The 16,388-nt window shown below is 39.2% G+C and overlaps 1 protein-coding gene across 3 annotated transcripts in view; it reads left to right on the forward strand.

Annotated features, from left to right (window-relative positions):
* The window catches only part of LOC133606832 (tetraspanin-5-like), a 39,717-nt gene that overhangs the window by 1,935 nt on the left and 21,394 nt on the right, over positions 1-16,388 (forward strand). For all 3 annotated transcript variants that reach the window (XM_061961194.2, XM_061961195.2, XM_061961196.2), the window contains exons 2-4: positions 5,111-5,161; positions 8,672-8,818; positions 8,898-9,068. In XM_061961194.2, coding sequence (XP_061817178.1) covers positions 5,111-5,161; positions 8,672-8,818; positions 8,898-9,068 — 369 coding nt within the window. The remainder of the gene's footprint in view (positions 1-5,110; positions 5,162-8,671; positions 8,819-8,897; positions 9,069-16,388) is intronic.

The following is a 16,388-nucleotide window of genomic DNA, read 5'->3' on the forward strand; positions in this document are numbered from 1 at the left end:
AATAAAAAATGAAAACAGGTCCCACAGACCCAAACACCACACAAGGGTTAATATTAAGGGTTAATATTATGGGAAAAACGTTGGGGTAGAAAAATTATAGGGAAAATAAAAAATTTTAAGGCAGTGGTCTCCAACCACCGGTCTGTGACGCATTTGTTACCGGGCTGGAGAGAAACAATAAATAATTTATAAAGGACTTCATTTTCTCCCGACTTAACTTTGGCCTGTCCCACTAGACCAAGGGTGTCAAACTTGTTTTCATTGAGAGCCACATCGCAGTCATGGCTGCCAATAGAGGGCCGCTTGTAACCGTAAACAATTAATGAATTTGCGTATGACTTTAAATATTAAAAACAAAAATTACGTAAAGAGTAACAAGAATCTGTGGATTTGACCACTGTTTTTTACAGTCTGGCAGCTTAGTTGCCAGACTTTTACTGTAAAATATATGGTGTTATTTTATTATTATTATTATTTTTACTAGAGATGTCCGATAATGGCTTTTTTGTCGATATCCAATATTCCGATATTGTCCAACTCTTAATTACCGATACCGATATCAACCGATACCGATATATACAGTTGTGGAATTAACACATGATGAGGTGGCGACTTGTCTAGGGTGTACCCCGCCTTCCGCCCGATTGTAGCTGAGATAGGTTCCAGCGCCCCCCGAGGGAATAAGCGGTAGAAAATGGATGGATGGATGGATGGATGGAATTAACACATTATTATGCCTAATTTTGTTGTGATGCCCCACTGGATGCATTAAACAATGTAACAAAATTTTCCAAAATAAGAGAACAACTTCAACTCAAGTTATGGAAAAAAGTGCCAACATGGCACTGCCATATTTATTATTGAAGTCACAAAGTGCATTGTTTTTTTTTAACATTCCTCAAAACAGCAGCTTGGAATTTGGGACATGCTCATGAGGTTAAGGTGGGCGGGGTTGGGGGGGTAGGGGGTAGCAGGGGGTGTATATTGTAGCATCCCGGAAGAGTTAGTGCTGCAAGGGGTTCTGGGTATTTGTTCTGTTGTGTTTATGTTGTGTTACAGTGTGGATGTTCTCCCGAAATGTGTTTGTCATTCTTGTTTGGTGTGGGTTCACAGTGTGGTGCATATTTGTAACAGTGTTAAAGTTGTTTGTACGGCCACCCTCAGTGTAACCTGTATGGCTGTTGACCAAGCATGCTTGCATTCACTTGTGTGTCAAAAGCCATAGATATTATGTGACTGGGCCGGCACGCAAAGGCAGTGCCTTCAAGGTTTATTGCCGCTCTGTACTTCTCCCTACGTCCATGTACACAACGGCGTTTTAAAAAGTAATACATTTTACTGTTTGAGACCGATACCGATAATTTCCGATAGTACGTTTTAAAGCATTTATCGGCCGATAATATCGGTAGTCCGATATAATCGGACATCCCTAATTTTTACAACATATTACTGTAGATAGAAATACATTACCGCTGTTTAATTTTATTTTGGGAACTCAGCTGCCAGTTTTTTACCATACTAAAATGTGGTACCATAAAATCATCAACTGTGGATTTAAAACAAAAAGGGGCGGCGTGGCGAAGTTGGTAGAGTGGCCGTGCCAGCAATCGTAGGGTTGCTGGTTACTGGGGTTCAATCCCCACCTTCTACCATCCTAGTCAAGTCCGTTGTGTCCTGGGGCAAGACACTTCACCCTTGCTCCTGATGGGTGCTGGTTAGCGCCTTGCATGGCAGCTCCCGCCATCAGTGTGTGAATGTGTGTGTGAATGGGAAAAAATATGAGGTATTGTTTTGACACATATTATTTTCAGGCTTTTGCGGGCCATATAAAATGACGTGGAGGGCCAGATCAGTTTGATACCTGTGCACTAGACACACCAATGAGCTTGTTTATAGATGTACAATAAAACTCCTCATAGGAAGTTGCCATTTTGGTATAACTTTGTGACATGATACAATGCACATTAATGAACATATCAAAAATAAATGTGACAAATTGTAGCCAAATAAGGCTGATTTCCATCAGCATTTCATTACAAAGAAACAAGCCCATCGGTCCCACTAATTCAGCGTTATAGTGAGTTGTATTTTTCACAAGTGGGAAGCCGGTCCGTGAAAATAATACCTACATTAAACCGGTCCGTGGTGCAAAATGTATGTTACTTTTTAACTGTACTTAAATGTATAATATACTGTATTTATATTATTCACATGTGAATAATACTGTATAATAGACTGTATTTATGTTATTCACATGTGAATAATGTTGTATAATAGACTATTTATATTATTCACATGTGAATAATGCTGTATAATAGACTGTATTTATATTATTCACATGTAAAAATACCTAAGTGTTTATTGTCTATTGTGAGCGAACTGTGGTGCAGAATTTCCCCCAGGGATCAATAAAGTACTTTCTATTCTATTCTATAAAAAGGTTGGGGACCACTGTTTTAAGGGACAGTTTAAAAAAAAATAAATAAAAATAAAAATATATATATACAGGTAAAAGCCAGTAAATTAGAATATTTTGAAAAACTTGATTTATTTCAGTAATTGCATTCAAAAGGTGTAACTTGTACATTATATTTATTCATTGCACACAGACTGATGCATTCAAATGTTTATTTCATTTAATTTTGATGATTTGAAGTGGCAACAAATGAAAATCCAAAATTCCGTGTGTCACAAAATTAGAATATTACTTAAGGCTAATACAAAAAAGGGATTTTTAGAAATGTTGGCCAACTGAAAAGTATGAAAATGAAAAATATGAGCATGTACAATACTCAATACTTGGTTGGAGCTCCTTTTGCCTCAATTACTGCGTTAATGCGGCGTGGCATGGAGTCGATGAGTTTCTGGCACTGCTCAGGTGTTATGAGAGCCCAGGTTGCTCTGATAGTGGCCTTCAACTCTTCTGCGTTTTTGGGTCTGGCATTCTGCATCTTCCTTTTCACAATACCCCACAGATTTTCTATGGGGCTAAGGTCAGGGGAGTTGGCGGGCCAATTTAGAACAGAAATACCAAGGTCCGTAAACCAGGCACGGGTAGATTTTGCGCTGTGTGCAGGCGCCAAGTCCTGTTGGAACTTGAAATCTCCATCTCCATAGAGCAGGTCAGCAGCAGGAAGCATAAAGTGCTCTAAAACTTGCTGGTAGACGGCTGCGTTGACCCTGGATCTCAGGAAACAGAGTGGACCGACACCAGCAGATGACATGGCACCCCAAACCATCACCCAACCATGCAAATTTTGCATTTCCTTTGGAAATCGAGGTCCCAGAGTCTGGAGGAAGACAGGAGAGGCACAGGATCCACGTTGCCTGAAGTCTAGTGTAAAGTTTCCACCATCAGTGATGGTTTGGGGTGCCATGTCATCTGCTGGTGTCGGTCCACTCTGTTTCCTGAGATCCAGGGTCAACGCAGCCATCTACCAGCAAGTTTTAGAGCACTTCATGCTTCCTGCTGCTGACCTGCTCTATGGAGATGGAGATTTCAAGTTCCAACAGGACTTGGCGCCTGCACACAGCGCAAAATCTACCCGTGCCTGGTTTACGGACCATGGTATTTCTGTTCTAAATTGGCCCACCAACTCCCCTGACCTTAGCCCCATAGAAAATCTGTGGGGTATTGTGAAAAGGAAGATGCAGAATGCCAGACCCAAAAACGCAGAAGAGTTGAAGGCCACTATCAGAGCAACCTGGGCTCTCATAACACCTGAGCAGTGCCAGAAACTCATCGACTCCATGCCACGCCGCATTAACGCAGTAATTGAGGCAAAAGGAGCTCCAACCAAGTATTGAGTATTGTACATGCTCATATTTTTCATTTTCATACTTTTCAGTTGGCCAACATTTCTAAAAATCCCTTTTTTGTATTAGCCTTAAGTAATATTCTAATTTTGTGACACACGGAATTTTGGATTTTCATTTGTTGCCACTTCAAATCATCAAAATTAAATGAAATAAACATTTGAATGCATCAGTCTGTGTGCAATGAATAAATATAATGTACAAGTTACACCTTTTGAATGCAATTACTGAAATAAATCAAGTTTTTCAAAATATTCTAATTTACTGGCTTTTACCTGTATGTATGTGTATATATATATATATATATACCGGTGTATATATATATGTATATATATATATATATATATATATATATATATATATATATATATATATATATATATATATATATATATTTGCAAATATATATATATATATATATATATATATATATATATATATATATATATATATATATATTTGCAAATATATTTTTATTTAATTTTACAGTTAAAATCACATTTGCCAATCATACTTTGCTCAGTCAGATCCTTCATACATGCACACATGCACTCATACACACTCACATGCACGCTTGAGGAGAGGGCTTTAACAACTCAAAGTTTACACTATAGACATTAGGAAAAAGTACCCAGATATTGTATACATCCATCCATCCTGCACTGGCTCGGGATCAGCAGACGATCCAGATAGCAAGATGGTTGAATATTCCTCTGTATCAAAGATCCTCAGGAAGTGATCATTTGATCACCTCCCAGGGACCTCTCCACTGTTCACACTTAAAAAAGAAGACGAAAGTCACATTTTCGTTTACATTTACAGATGTAAAAAAAAAAAAGTCACAAAAAAAAGCAAGTAAACCGTGACAAAACCATATCAAAAGTGACACAAAAAAGCAATAGTAGTGTGGGGACAATAAAACAAACAATAACAATAATAAAAAAGGAATACAACTACAAAAAAGATACAACAATTTTTTAAAATATCTATAAGTTATGATTCAATATATGTCAGTAAATGCTTCCAGGTTAGTTCCCATTTATTCATATTTGTAGAGTTTATAAATCATACTTTCTCAAATGTCATTACATTCACAAGTTCAAGGGACAGGTATATCTTGACGAAAGGTTTATTTTTAAACAATTTAAAAAAGCTTGAATATAAATGTTTTTTTTTTCACATTAAAAATCAGACATATTAAAAAAAAATTTTTTTCCAGGGAAATGTGTATTGTATCTTTTTGAGAATAAAAACAATGTTTCCAAAGTTTAGGATGTGTCTTCTTATTTTGCAGTTGCTCGGCATGGCCTTGGTTGGCATCGGACTGTGGGCATGGAGTGAGAAGGTGAGTCCGACTTTCTTTGATTGTACACTTTAGTTCTTGCTCCCATTTTTACATGAAATCTGATATTATTTTGTTTATACGAACACAAAATGTCTATTTCTCCCAAATACTAAATCTGTGTTGTGGCACGTCAAGATACTAATTCAACAGCATGATGATTGCACAGGTGTGCTGTAGGTTATCCACAATAAAACCGTCAATACCTGCTGTGACCAGTTGGGGATCAAGTTCCACAATTGTTTCGACTTCTATTCATAGGGTTCGAAATCAAATAATCACTGAAATGATGAAACTCTGTTATAAAATACAAATGTACTTTACTATTACTCCTCATCATAAACATGTTATAATTGCAAACTTCTAAATTGGACAGTTTTTAAACTTGAACTGTCTCAAGTCTCAAAAGTGCCATTTTAAAGTGAGGAAGGAATTGCAAGTGAACTTGTACTTTACTTGTGCTGTAAAATTCCATTACTGCGCATACATGACTATTTCTTCAAGTGTACCGTATTTTTCGGACTATAAGGCGCACTTAAAATCCTTTCATTTTTGCAAAAATCGACAGTGCGCATTATAACCCGGTGCGCCTAATGTACAGAATAATTCTGGTTGTGCTTATTGACCATGAATCCATTTTATTTGGTACATGGTGAAATTATAAGTGTGAACAGTAGATGGCAGTCACACATAAGAGATATGAGTGGACTGCAATATGACGCCAGTAAACAACACCAAAACTTTAAATGTTCCATTGAAAATAAAAAACATTACACACTGCACTCAAAAATCTGTCAAAATGTTTTAGTATGACTTTGAAGACGCACCGCTTGATGGAATGTCGGCCCATTACGACTACCGTAGTCAGAGATCCAAGTATTACTATAGTGTGTGTATATTGACCGCAAAATGGCACCCATTAGCAGACATATTATCTGGCGTTTTGTTTCGCAATATTATGCAAAAACAAATGTTCTTACCTTCTGTTACCTGCTGATGTGTATTTGAGATCTGCATAAGTCCTGAAAATTTGCGAACATCCACCGCTGTAGTCCGTGCCAATGCCGTAATCGATAAGCTTCTTCTTTTTCACTATCTTCTTGTTATAGCACATTCAACCCTCTACTGTTGCCATTTCTAATATAAAGTAGCGTAAAGTTCTAACTTATATCTCGCTATAGAAGCGCTAAAAACTACCAGTGTCGTGAGTTTACATTATTCACCCACAAAACTTTAGTTATTAGAGAGTTCCAGTCGGACGTTTTTTCACGGGACGCATTTCTAGTGTTGTTTTTGCACTAGTGAGCCACAGATGAGGAGATGCTGCTCCGTTGTTGATTTAAGTAAAGTCTGAATGTCATTAAAACAGTTAGCTCCATTTTTTGACACTTCTTCCACTCCCGTCCGTCCTTGCACGCTACAACGAAAATGACGGGGAGAAGACTTGGTCGAAGGTGAGCCACGTAAATAAGACCGCCCACAAAACGGCGCATCCTGAAGCGATTGTCAGAAAGTGACTTTAGGATGATCTGTAAAACATAATCTATGCATCATTTTGACTAAGGAACTACCATAACATGTTATGTAGACCAGTGGTCCCCAACCACCGGGCCGCGGCCCGATACCGGTCCGTGGATTGACTGGTACCGGGCCGCACAAGAAATAAAAATAAATAAATAATTAAAACATTATATTTTTTAAATTAAATCAACATAAAAAGCACAAGATACACTTACAATTAGTGTACCAAACCTAAAAAACCTCCCTCCCCCATTTACACTCATTCGCACAAACGGGTTGTTTCTTTCTGTTATTAATATTTCTGGTTCCTACATTATATATCAATATAGATCAATACAGTCTGCAGGGATACAGTCCGTAAGCACACATGATTGTATTTTTTATGACAAAAAAAAAAACATCCCCCCCGTGGGACAAATTTTCAAGCATTGACCGGTCCGCAGTTACAAATAGGTTGGGGACCACTGATGTAGACCACAAGGAAGTGTTTTTAATTTAGAAAAAAATCATAATATGACCACTTTAATGCGCCTTTTGTATGAAAATAGACCTGAAGAGACCCACTCATCGGCAGTGCGCCTTATAATCTGGTGCGCCCAAGGTCCAGAAAACACGGTAAATTAATAATAACATTGAAATGTAAAATGTTGCACTTTTTAAACTAATCGGAGATAGATTGATGAGCCCAGCTGGTCTTGTGAGTGAAGCAGCAACAGCAGTAAGAGACTTTTTCAGGGACCACCTGAATTTAAATATTATTTGTATTAATTTGTACAAACTCCTGTATGAGTTGCTGGCACCTGAGTATCAAAATGTAAACAATTATACTATGTTATAAGAATCATTAAAAAGTCTGTAGCTTTAGCGGAAATAGTCAAATTTAAAATCGTTACGTACGATGGCGAACCATTCTCAACATTTTCAACAAAATAAGCTACTGTAACAAAAACAAATACAAATGCAGAAAACCATGCAAAGATTAAAAAAAAACTAGCGTGAAAAATTATTTTATATGGGGATTATTATCATGTATTTTCGATCGTCATGTTCATTGCACCCATAAAGTACAAGGAAACACAAATATGACAGGACTGGTGGGTCACCCGTTCTGTGAATATAGATTGGTTAAAAAATATATATATATATTAGCAAAAAATAAAAAAGTTAAAATAAATTCCTACAAAATAAACTCAACAAGCTTTACACAGAAAGCATTTTACATCACTGAAATATTGAAATATTATTTGTATTAATTTGTACAAACTCCTGTATGAGTTGCTGGCACCTGAGTATCAAAATGTAAACAATTATATTATGTTATAAGAATCATTAAAAAGTCTGTAGCTTTAGCGGAAATGGTCAAATTTAAAATCGTTACGTACGATGGCGAACAATTCTCAACATTTTCAACAAAATAAGCTACTATAACAAAAACAAATACAAACGCAGAAAACCATGCAAAGATAAAAAAAACCTAGCATGAAAAATTATTTTATATGGTGATTATTATCATGTATTTCGATTGTCATGTTCATTGCACCCATAAAGTACAAGGAAACACAAATATGACAGGACTGATGGGTCACCACATGGATGGCGCTCTGTGAATATAGATTGGTTATAAAAAAAATATATATTAGCAAAAAATAAAAAAGTTAAAATAAATTCCTACAAAATAAACTCAACAAGCTTTACACAGAAAGCATTTTACATCACTGACTTTATTTTCTGTAGTTACTAAACATTATTGATAAACATTTTTTTAAACCCTAAATATACGCAGCATTTATCTTTTTACTAGAATGTAAAATAGTAAAACATATAATGGTCAACATTTGTATCGTTGTATTGTATATTTGTTGTTTATTTTAAATGATTTTAATATTATGAAATAATAATTTAATAAAATGTGTTTTTTAAATAAATTGTGTGATAGGAAGAAAGAATAAATGTAAGATTTTTGTTAAGTTACTTTGTCTTTGTGTCTCCTAGGGGGTTCTGTCCAACATTTCGTCCATTACTGACCTCGGGGGTCTGGACCCGGTGTGGCTCTTCATGGTGGTGGGGGGAGTTATGTTCATTCTGGGTTTTGCAGGATGCATCGGAGCCCTGCGGGAAAACACTTTCCTGCTCAAATTTGTACGTGGCATTCCATTCAATTGGTAATGACAAACATGGACATAATGATACAATTAAAATGTTCTGCTAATTACCGCAGTTTTCCGTATTTCTGGGAATCATCTTCTTCCTGGAGTTGACCACGGGAATCCTAGCCTTCGTCTTCAAGGACTGGATCAAAGACCAGCTCAACTTGTTCATTAACAACAACATCCGGGCGTACCGTGACGACATCGACCTGCAAAACCTTATTGATTTCACTCAGGAATACGTAAGTGTCACTCTTCATGTTAAGCGAACTACAGTACATGATGCTTAAAACACATAGTCCTCAATCCCAGGGCATTCAATTGATCACAACTGGACTATTTGGTTTGTCTTAGAAGATGTTTCGCTTCTCATCTGAGTAGGCTTCATCAGTTCATGCTCAAAGACTTTGGTCATATCTAGTTTTAGTCTTAGATTGGTCAGATCTAGTCTTTTTTGGACCGTGATGTCCACATTGGAGAAAACAGGGGCCTCCATGTTGTGGTTTACCAAAAACCCACACATACCGATCAATACCTGCTTTTTGACTCACACCACCCACTGGAACACAAACTGGGCGTTATCTGAACCCTACAACACAGTACTGATAATGTTCCTACCATCCCACGGGCCAAAGACAAAGAGCATATGCATTTGAGGGACGCCCCCAAAACCTGTGCTTACCCCAGCCGGTCGTTTGTGAAAAGTGCATCCAGTTCCAGAAAAAACAAGAACAGAGTGGATGAGGAGGAAAAAGGTGACAGACGCAAAAATATTGTCATTTCAAATGTATCAGGTCTATGTGAGAAACTCAGAATAATTTTTAACCAACACAACATTCCAGTACACTTCAAACCAGACAACACCCTGAGACAGAGACTGGTGCATCCTCATGACCGGACACCCCACACCCACAAAACCAATCTGGTGAATGCTATCCAGTGTAATAATGAATGCGCTGATTCATATATTGGCTAAACCAAACCACCACTAAGCCGATACATGGCACAGCATAACTCTTCAGGCCAAGACTCAGATGTCTATTTGCACCTCAGGGAGAAACAGCACTCCTTTGACAACAAACATGGACACATTCTGGACAGGGAGGACAGATGGTACCAAAGGAGAGTGAGGGAAGCCATCTATGTCAAGGTTGAAATACTATCCCTAAACAGAGGTGGTGGTCTGCGACACCACCTGTATCCCACATACAACACTGTCCTTTCAATCATTCCTAAAAGACTCTGCAGTTTAGCTAATAGCGTCCAACAAATAACAGGAGTTAGAAACATTCTGCTCACAGAAGGTGACCAGAATGCCATTTGTGCCATTTGTTTACAACTGAATGGAATGCTTACGTGGGGGATTCCGACTATTTTCACAGCGATCGTTCTGCCACACAATACCTCAATGCTAACCAGGGGAATTTACACTTCAACGACTGTTGTTGGCTTTGACAGTTAATATTGCTTGTTTACATTAAAACAGTTGTTTTTCTCAATACAATAGGGTGAAACCATCCTTGCCCAGGCACACCCTCCTGGTTTTTGGAGTATACATATTTGGGGTTTTGGCACTAGCCGCGAGACTAGATGTGATCAATCTAAGTATAAGACTAGATCTGATCAATCTAAGTCTATGAGCATGAACTGATGAAGTCTACTCTGATGAGAGGCGAAACGTCTTTTAGAACAAACCAAGCAGTCCAGTTGCGATCAATTGAATTTATTTATTTACAGACAGACATAGTTTTGTATTTCATTATTGTTTCTTTTGTTCATATCAGAGTCCGTTCTGCAAAAAAGTCCTCTCTAAAAGCACACAGCTTATGGACAGGGACCCACAATTAAAATATACATCATCATATAATATAGAAAATACAATAGAATACATTTCAAAATCTACCCACCAAATACCCATTTACAATTTCATTTATAAATAAAAAAGGAATCTTTAAATCCACCAAATCAGTCTCAATATTCTATTTTTCAAATTTGATTAAAAGGTTGCATCTTGAAGATCTGCGATAATCTCATCATACATGCAGAGGTCAAGACCAAAATTATGCGACTAACGTGAATTCCTCAACCATAAGGGGTGTTTTAAAAGTACGAAGCATAACGTCGCAATCAATTTAGCTTAAAACGCTTTTTAAAAATGTTTAAAATGTGATTCTTTTATAGAGCTATCAATCTCATTCCAGATCATCGGGCCTCTACAGGCTATACTAAAGCTTGTACACTTTAGATGATGATTTTTCCCTCTTAATAGAGATGTCCGATATTATCGGCCGATAAATGCTTTAAAATGTAATATCGGAAATTATCTGTGTCGTTTTTTTTACTATCGGTATCGTTTTTTTTTGTTTTTTTTAATTAAATCAACATAAAAAACACAAGATACACTTACAATTAGTGCACCAAACCAAAAAACCTCCCTCCCCCATTTACACTCATTCACACTCATTCACACAAAAGGGTTGTTTTTTTCTGTTATTAATATTCTGGTTCCTACATTATATATCAATATATATCAATACAGTCTGCAAAGGATACAGTCCGTAAGCACACATGATTGTGCGTGCTGCTGGTCCACTAGTAGTACTAACCTTTAACAGTTAATTTTACTCATTTTTATTAATTACTAGTTTCTATGTAACTGTTTTTATATTGTTTTACTTTCTTTTTTATTCAAGAAAATGTTTTTAATTTATTTATCTTATTTTATTTTGTTAATTTTTTTAAAAAGGACCTAATCTTCACCATACCTGGTTGTCCAAATTAGGCATTATAATGTGTTAATTCCACGACTGTATATATCGGTATCGGTTGATATCGGTATTGGTAATTAAGAGTTGGACAATATCGGTGTCACGTGGGGTTCGCAGCTAGCTGCGGGGTTGTTCTTCCAATGCAAAATAGACGGCTCCGGACAACAGCGTGAAGGTAGGCTAGGATTTATTAACATAAATCATGCACTACCGCGAACATAAACAATACAACAACAACAACTACAACAAAAAAAGAGGCAAGCGTGCCTAAAACGCAAGTGAGGCTAATCTTAAACAGAAGCTATGGCATGGACATGGAAACTTACTTGGACAGAACAAGACATAAACCGGTGTGACATCAAAACAACGCAGACAGAACGAGTGATGAACAAAGGTAGGCTTAAATAACAGTGACATGATTGGTGACAGGTGTGTGTGAGTCCGAACGTGAAACAGGTGCGTGACGTGACAGGTGAAACTAATGGTTGCTATGGTGACAAAACAAAACAAAAGTGCACAAAAAGTCCAAAATTTAAACCGAACATTACTAAAACAAAACATGATCACACAGACATGACAGAATCCCCCCCTTACGGACAGATCCCAGATGTCCAAAAACAGAAAATATCAACAAGAGTCATGGGAGGGCGGGAGGGGGACATGGCGGTGGGTCGCCAGGCCACGTGTCCCCGTATCCACCGGGGCAGAGTTAGGTGGCGGCGGCGAGTGGAACGCCGCCGCAGAAGGCGAGGCGGGCGCCCAGGGAATGGCCACATTCGTGGCCGACTGGGAGGTGGGCGCACTTGGCGTGGCGGGCGACCAGGTAGCGGCCATATCCGTGACCGACGAGGAGGGAGGCGCGTCGTCATCGTGGCAGGCGTGGCTTGGCGTGGTGAGTCAGGCGGCGAAGCTCGGCGTGGCGCGTCAGGCGGCGAAGCTCGGCGTGGGTCTTGGTATAGGTCTTGGTCTTGGCGTGGGTCTTGGTCTTGGCATGGCGGGTCTTGGTCTTGGCATGGCGGGTCTTGGTCTTGGCATGGCGGGTCTTGGTCTTGGTCTTGGCATGGCGGGTCTTGGTCTTGGCATGGCGGGTCTTGGTCTTGGTCTTGGCATGGCGGGTCTTGGTCTTGGTCTTGGTCTTGGCATGGCGGGTCTTGGTCTTGGTCTTGGCATGGCGGGTCTTGGTCTTGGCGTGGAGGGTCTTGGTCTTGGACTTGTTGAGCTGGTACCGGAGCTTGGCGTCGTGGAGCTGGTACCGGAGCTTGGCGTTGTGGAGCTGGTACCGGAGCTTGGCGTCGTTGAGCTGGTACCGGAGCTTGGCGTCGTGGAGCTGGTACCGGAGCTTGGCGTCGTGGAGCTACTGGTGCAGGTGGAGGTGGTCTAGCTGGGGGTTGCGGCTTGGCATGGTAAAAGACTGGTGGTGGCGGCCGTGAGGGAGGCTGTGGCTTGACATGGTTAAGCTGAGTCACCCCACCAGTGCAGTTCCCAGCCCTAGCCCCCCCCCCTCAAGGAGCGGATACCAGACGCGCTCCCTGCGGTCTGGAACTCTCTTTAAGGGTGGGTGGGGGGAGGTATGGAGGGGGGCAGAATCCTCCCCATTAAATTGTCCAGAAAATCTATTCACCACCCCCACTTTAGACTGGGTCTGAAAAAATCTAAATTTAGAAAAAAAAATTCTCAAAAGGATTATTTTTTGAAACGAAGTCCTTGGTGGGCGGCTGACAGAGGGCGTAAATAGAATCTAAAAAAAAAAAAATCTTGGTTTCTGACGTCATCACCAGTGGGCGGGATGACGTCATCAGCACAGGTCTCCTGCGGCGGCAAGGAAAAATGAGCTGCTTGGGGAATCTTGTCCGTGGGAGGGTTTTGGGGGAACGACGCGTCATGCTGGCGAGAAAAAGCCTTTCTGGTTGGCTTCCAGCTTTGCCAGCGCGTCTCCATCACCTCCTCGTGGCCGGTCTGCGGAAGAACGTCTGCTGCCTGCGTTCTGTCACGTGGGGTTCGCAGCTAGCTGCGGGGTTGTTCTTCCAATGCAAAATAGACGGCTCCGGACAACAGCGTGAAGGTAGGCTAGGATTTATTAACATAAATCATGTACTACCGCGAACATAAACAATACAACAACAACAACAAAAAAAGAGGCAAGCGTGCCTAAAACGCAAGTGAGACTAATCTTAAACAGAAGCTATGGCATGGACATGGAAACTTACTTGGACAGAACAAGACATAAACCGGTGTGACATCAAAACAACGCAGGCAGAACGAGTGATGAACAAAGGTAGGCTTAAATAACAGTGACATGATTGGTGACAGGTGTGTGTGAGTCCGAACGTGAAACAGGTGCGTGACGTGACAGGTGAAACTAATGGTTGCTATGGTGACAAAACAAAACAAAAGTGCACAAAAAGTCCAAAATTTAAACCGAACATTACTAAAACAAAACATGATCACACAGACATGACAATCGGAATATCGAATATCGGCAAAAAAGCCATTATCGGACATCCCTACCTCTTAATAAAGGTTTACTTCCAATGTTATGTCTATGAGAAATAGTGGTCACTGGAATGAGCTGGCAGAGTCTAGAATTGAATCCATATACTACGTTATACATAATACAAGCACTGTGGAATCTGTTGCACTCCGTAAGCTTCAGAGGATTGTACCCATAAAAAAGAGGATTTGAGGGAGCATTACGGTTTGCCCATGATATAACACGTATGACTTTCTTCTGAAGGATCTCCAGTTTTTTAAGATAACTAGGATACGTGTTACACCATACGACATTGCAATAATTTATATGTGGTTCAAATAGAGTCTGATACAGAATTAGGAGAGTGTTAAGAACAGGGGTCCCCAAACTACGGCCCACGGGCCGAATCCGGCCCCCCAGCATCCAAAATCCGGCCCATGGGAAGTCCCAGGTAAAAAAAAAAATTGTTTTTAATTTTAATTTTAATTTTATTATTTTTAATTTAATTTGATTTATTTTTTCATCTTTCCTTTCTAATCCATTTTCTACCGCTTGTTACTTCCGGTGTCTCCTAGCCGCTCAGGCCAATAATACTGTCCAAAAATGAATTTTCCCATCGATAACGTGACAATGTTAAATGTTGATGAACATCAACTGATGTTAAATGACGACAAATGTGTGTGTATATATGTGTGTGTGTGTGTATATATATATATATATATATATATATATATATATATATATATATATATATATATATACAGCCCTTGGCCAAATTTTTTTAACCCAATGGGCCCCCGAGTCAAAAAGTTTGGGGACCCCTGGTTAAGAAGAAGAAAGTGCCTCAATTTTGAATACCCAGAGATTACAAAGACCTGGATGAATGAGAATATCCATAGACACGTAGTCATTAAATTCCACACTTAACATTTTAAGTCAAAATCGACAAGCTATACTAATTTCCCAGCAGCAAGCAGCATAATTTTCGTGTCCAATGTTCCCCCGCACACAAATTCCCTGCATTCCTTTCAACATCATGCGTGCACGCTGTGCTTTACTTTTAATATAAGTAATTTGGCCCACATGCAATAATAACAATAACAACAATCTTGTTTTTCATGAGCTTTGTGGTACAGACATTGTACACCTTATCAGACAATGGACAGGCTTCCTTTGTTTCAGTTTTCGTGGCTTCTATAACCACGGAATGCCCTAAGCCTCGCCATAGGATAGCAGCTCAATGAGGCGTGTCCCATCTACATATTTATACTCTATCTATGGATGTGCTATTCTCTGATCGTTTCGTAATAAAAATTAGGTTGGCACTGCTGTATTGACCTCTCATTAAGTCAGTACTCTGTTAATGACATTGATTGGCTGCATAAATAAACCATTGTGACCCCTCTTATCATTTGCTGTAGTATCCGGCCCTGCCGGATACCCCAACCGCTGTCCGTCATTGTTTTATCTGTTTCCGCCATGACGAAAATGTATTTTAGTTTTGGTCATATTTTAGTCATTTAGTCAACTAAATTCCTCAACATTTTAGTCGACGAAAATACAGTAAATTCTTTCGACTAAAACATAAAGTATAACGCATCTTTGAAGCTGTCCTCAAACCACTTTTATTAGGGTTACTGCAGAACATCTCAGAAACTAAATCCACGAGAAGACCTGCAATCCATGAATATTTCAATAAGTACATTTTACAGTAACTTTACTGTGTTATTATTTAAGCTGGTATTAAGCATCATTTTCAAATGTTGAATAATATATGACTAAAATGATCATATGAAGAAATTAGTTTTACTCTATATTTTGTATAACTACACTAGTGTGCGCAATTGGCGTCTTGGCCACTGTCCCGTCTAAATATACCAACTAGTCTTATAAATCTAGGACGGATATACATCTCACATACCTGTCCTCCATTGTGTGTTGTCAAGTTGTACAATTAATAGCTGAACAGTGTGCCGAGGACATCGATTAAAGTGCACTGTAGCTCGCTCATAGTATGCAACAGAAGTGGTGGTTGAGTAAGCAGTCTTCTACTGTCTTTAATAGTAACAGTAATTCAGCACAGTATGAGTCATTTATAAATATTAGTTTAGGCCTGCTTACTGTTGCGTAGATGTCCTGATGATTAGCCTGCAGATGGCGCTTCAAGTTGGCTGTATTTTACTTCACCTTTGCCACAGGGTTTACAACTTGTAACATTGTCTACCGTGGCAAAGGTGAAGTGCGTCCATATGACTTCTCTTTCTTCCAAGTGTCGCAGACACATTGTAATGGGTGTGACAATACAGTAGGAATGTAATAACATG

The sequence above is a fragment of the Nerophis lumbriciformis genome, linkage group LG05, assembly GCF_033978685.3.
Source record: "Nerophis lumbriciformis linkage group LG05, RoL_Nlum_v2.1, whole genome shotgun sequence".
NCBI classification, from domain to species: domain Eukaryota; kingdom Metazoa; phylum Chordata; class Actinopteri; order Syngnathiformes; family Syngnathidae; genus Nerophis; species Nerophis lumbriciformis.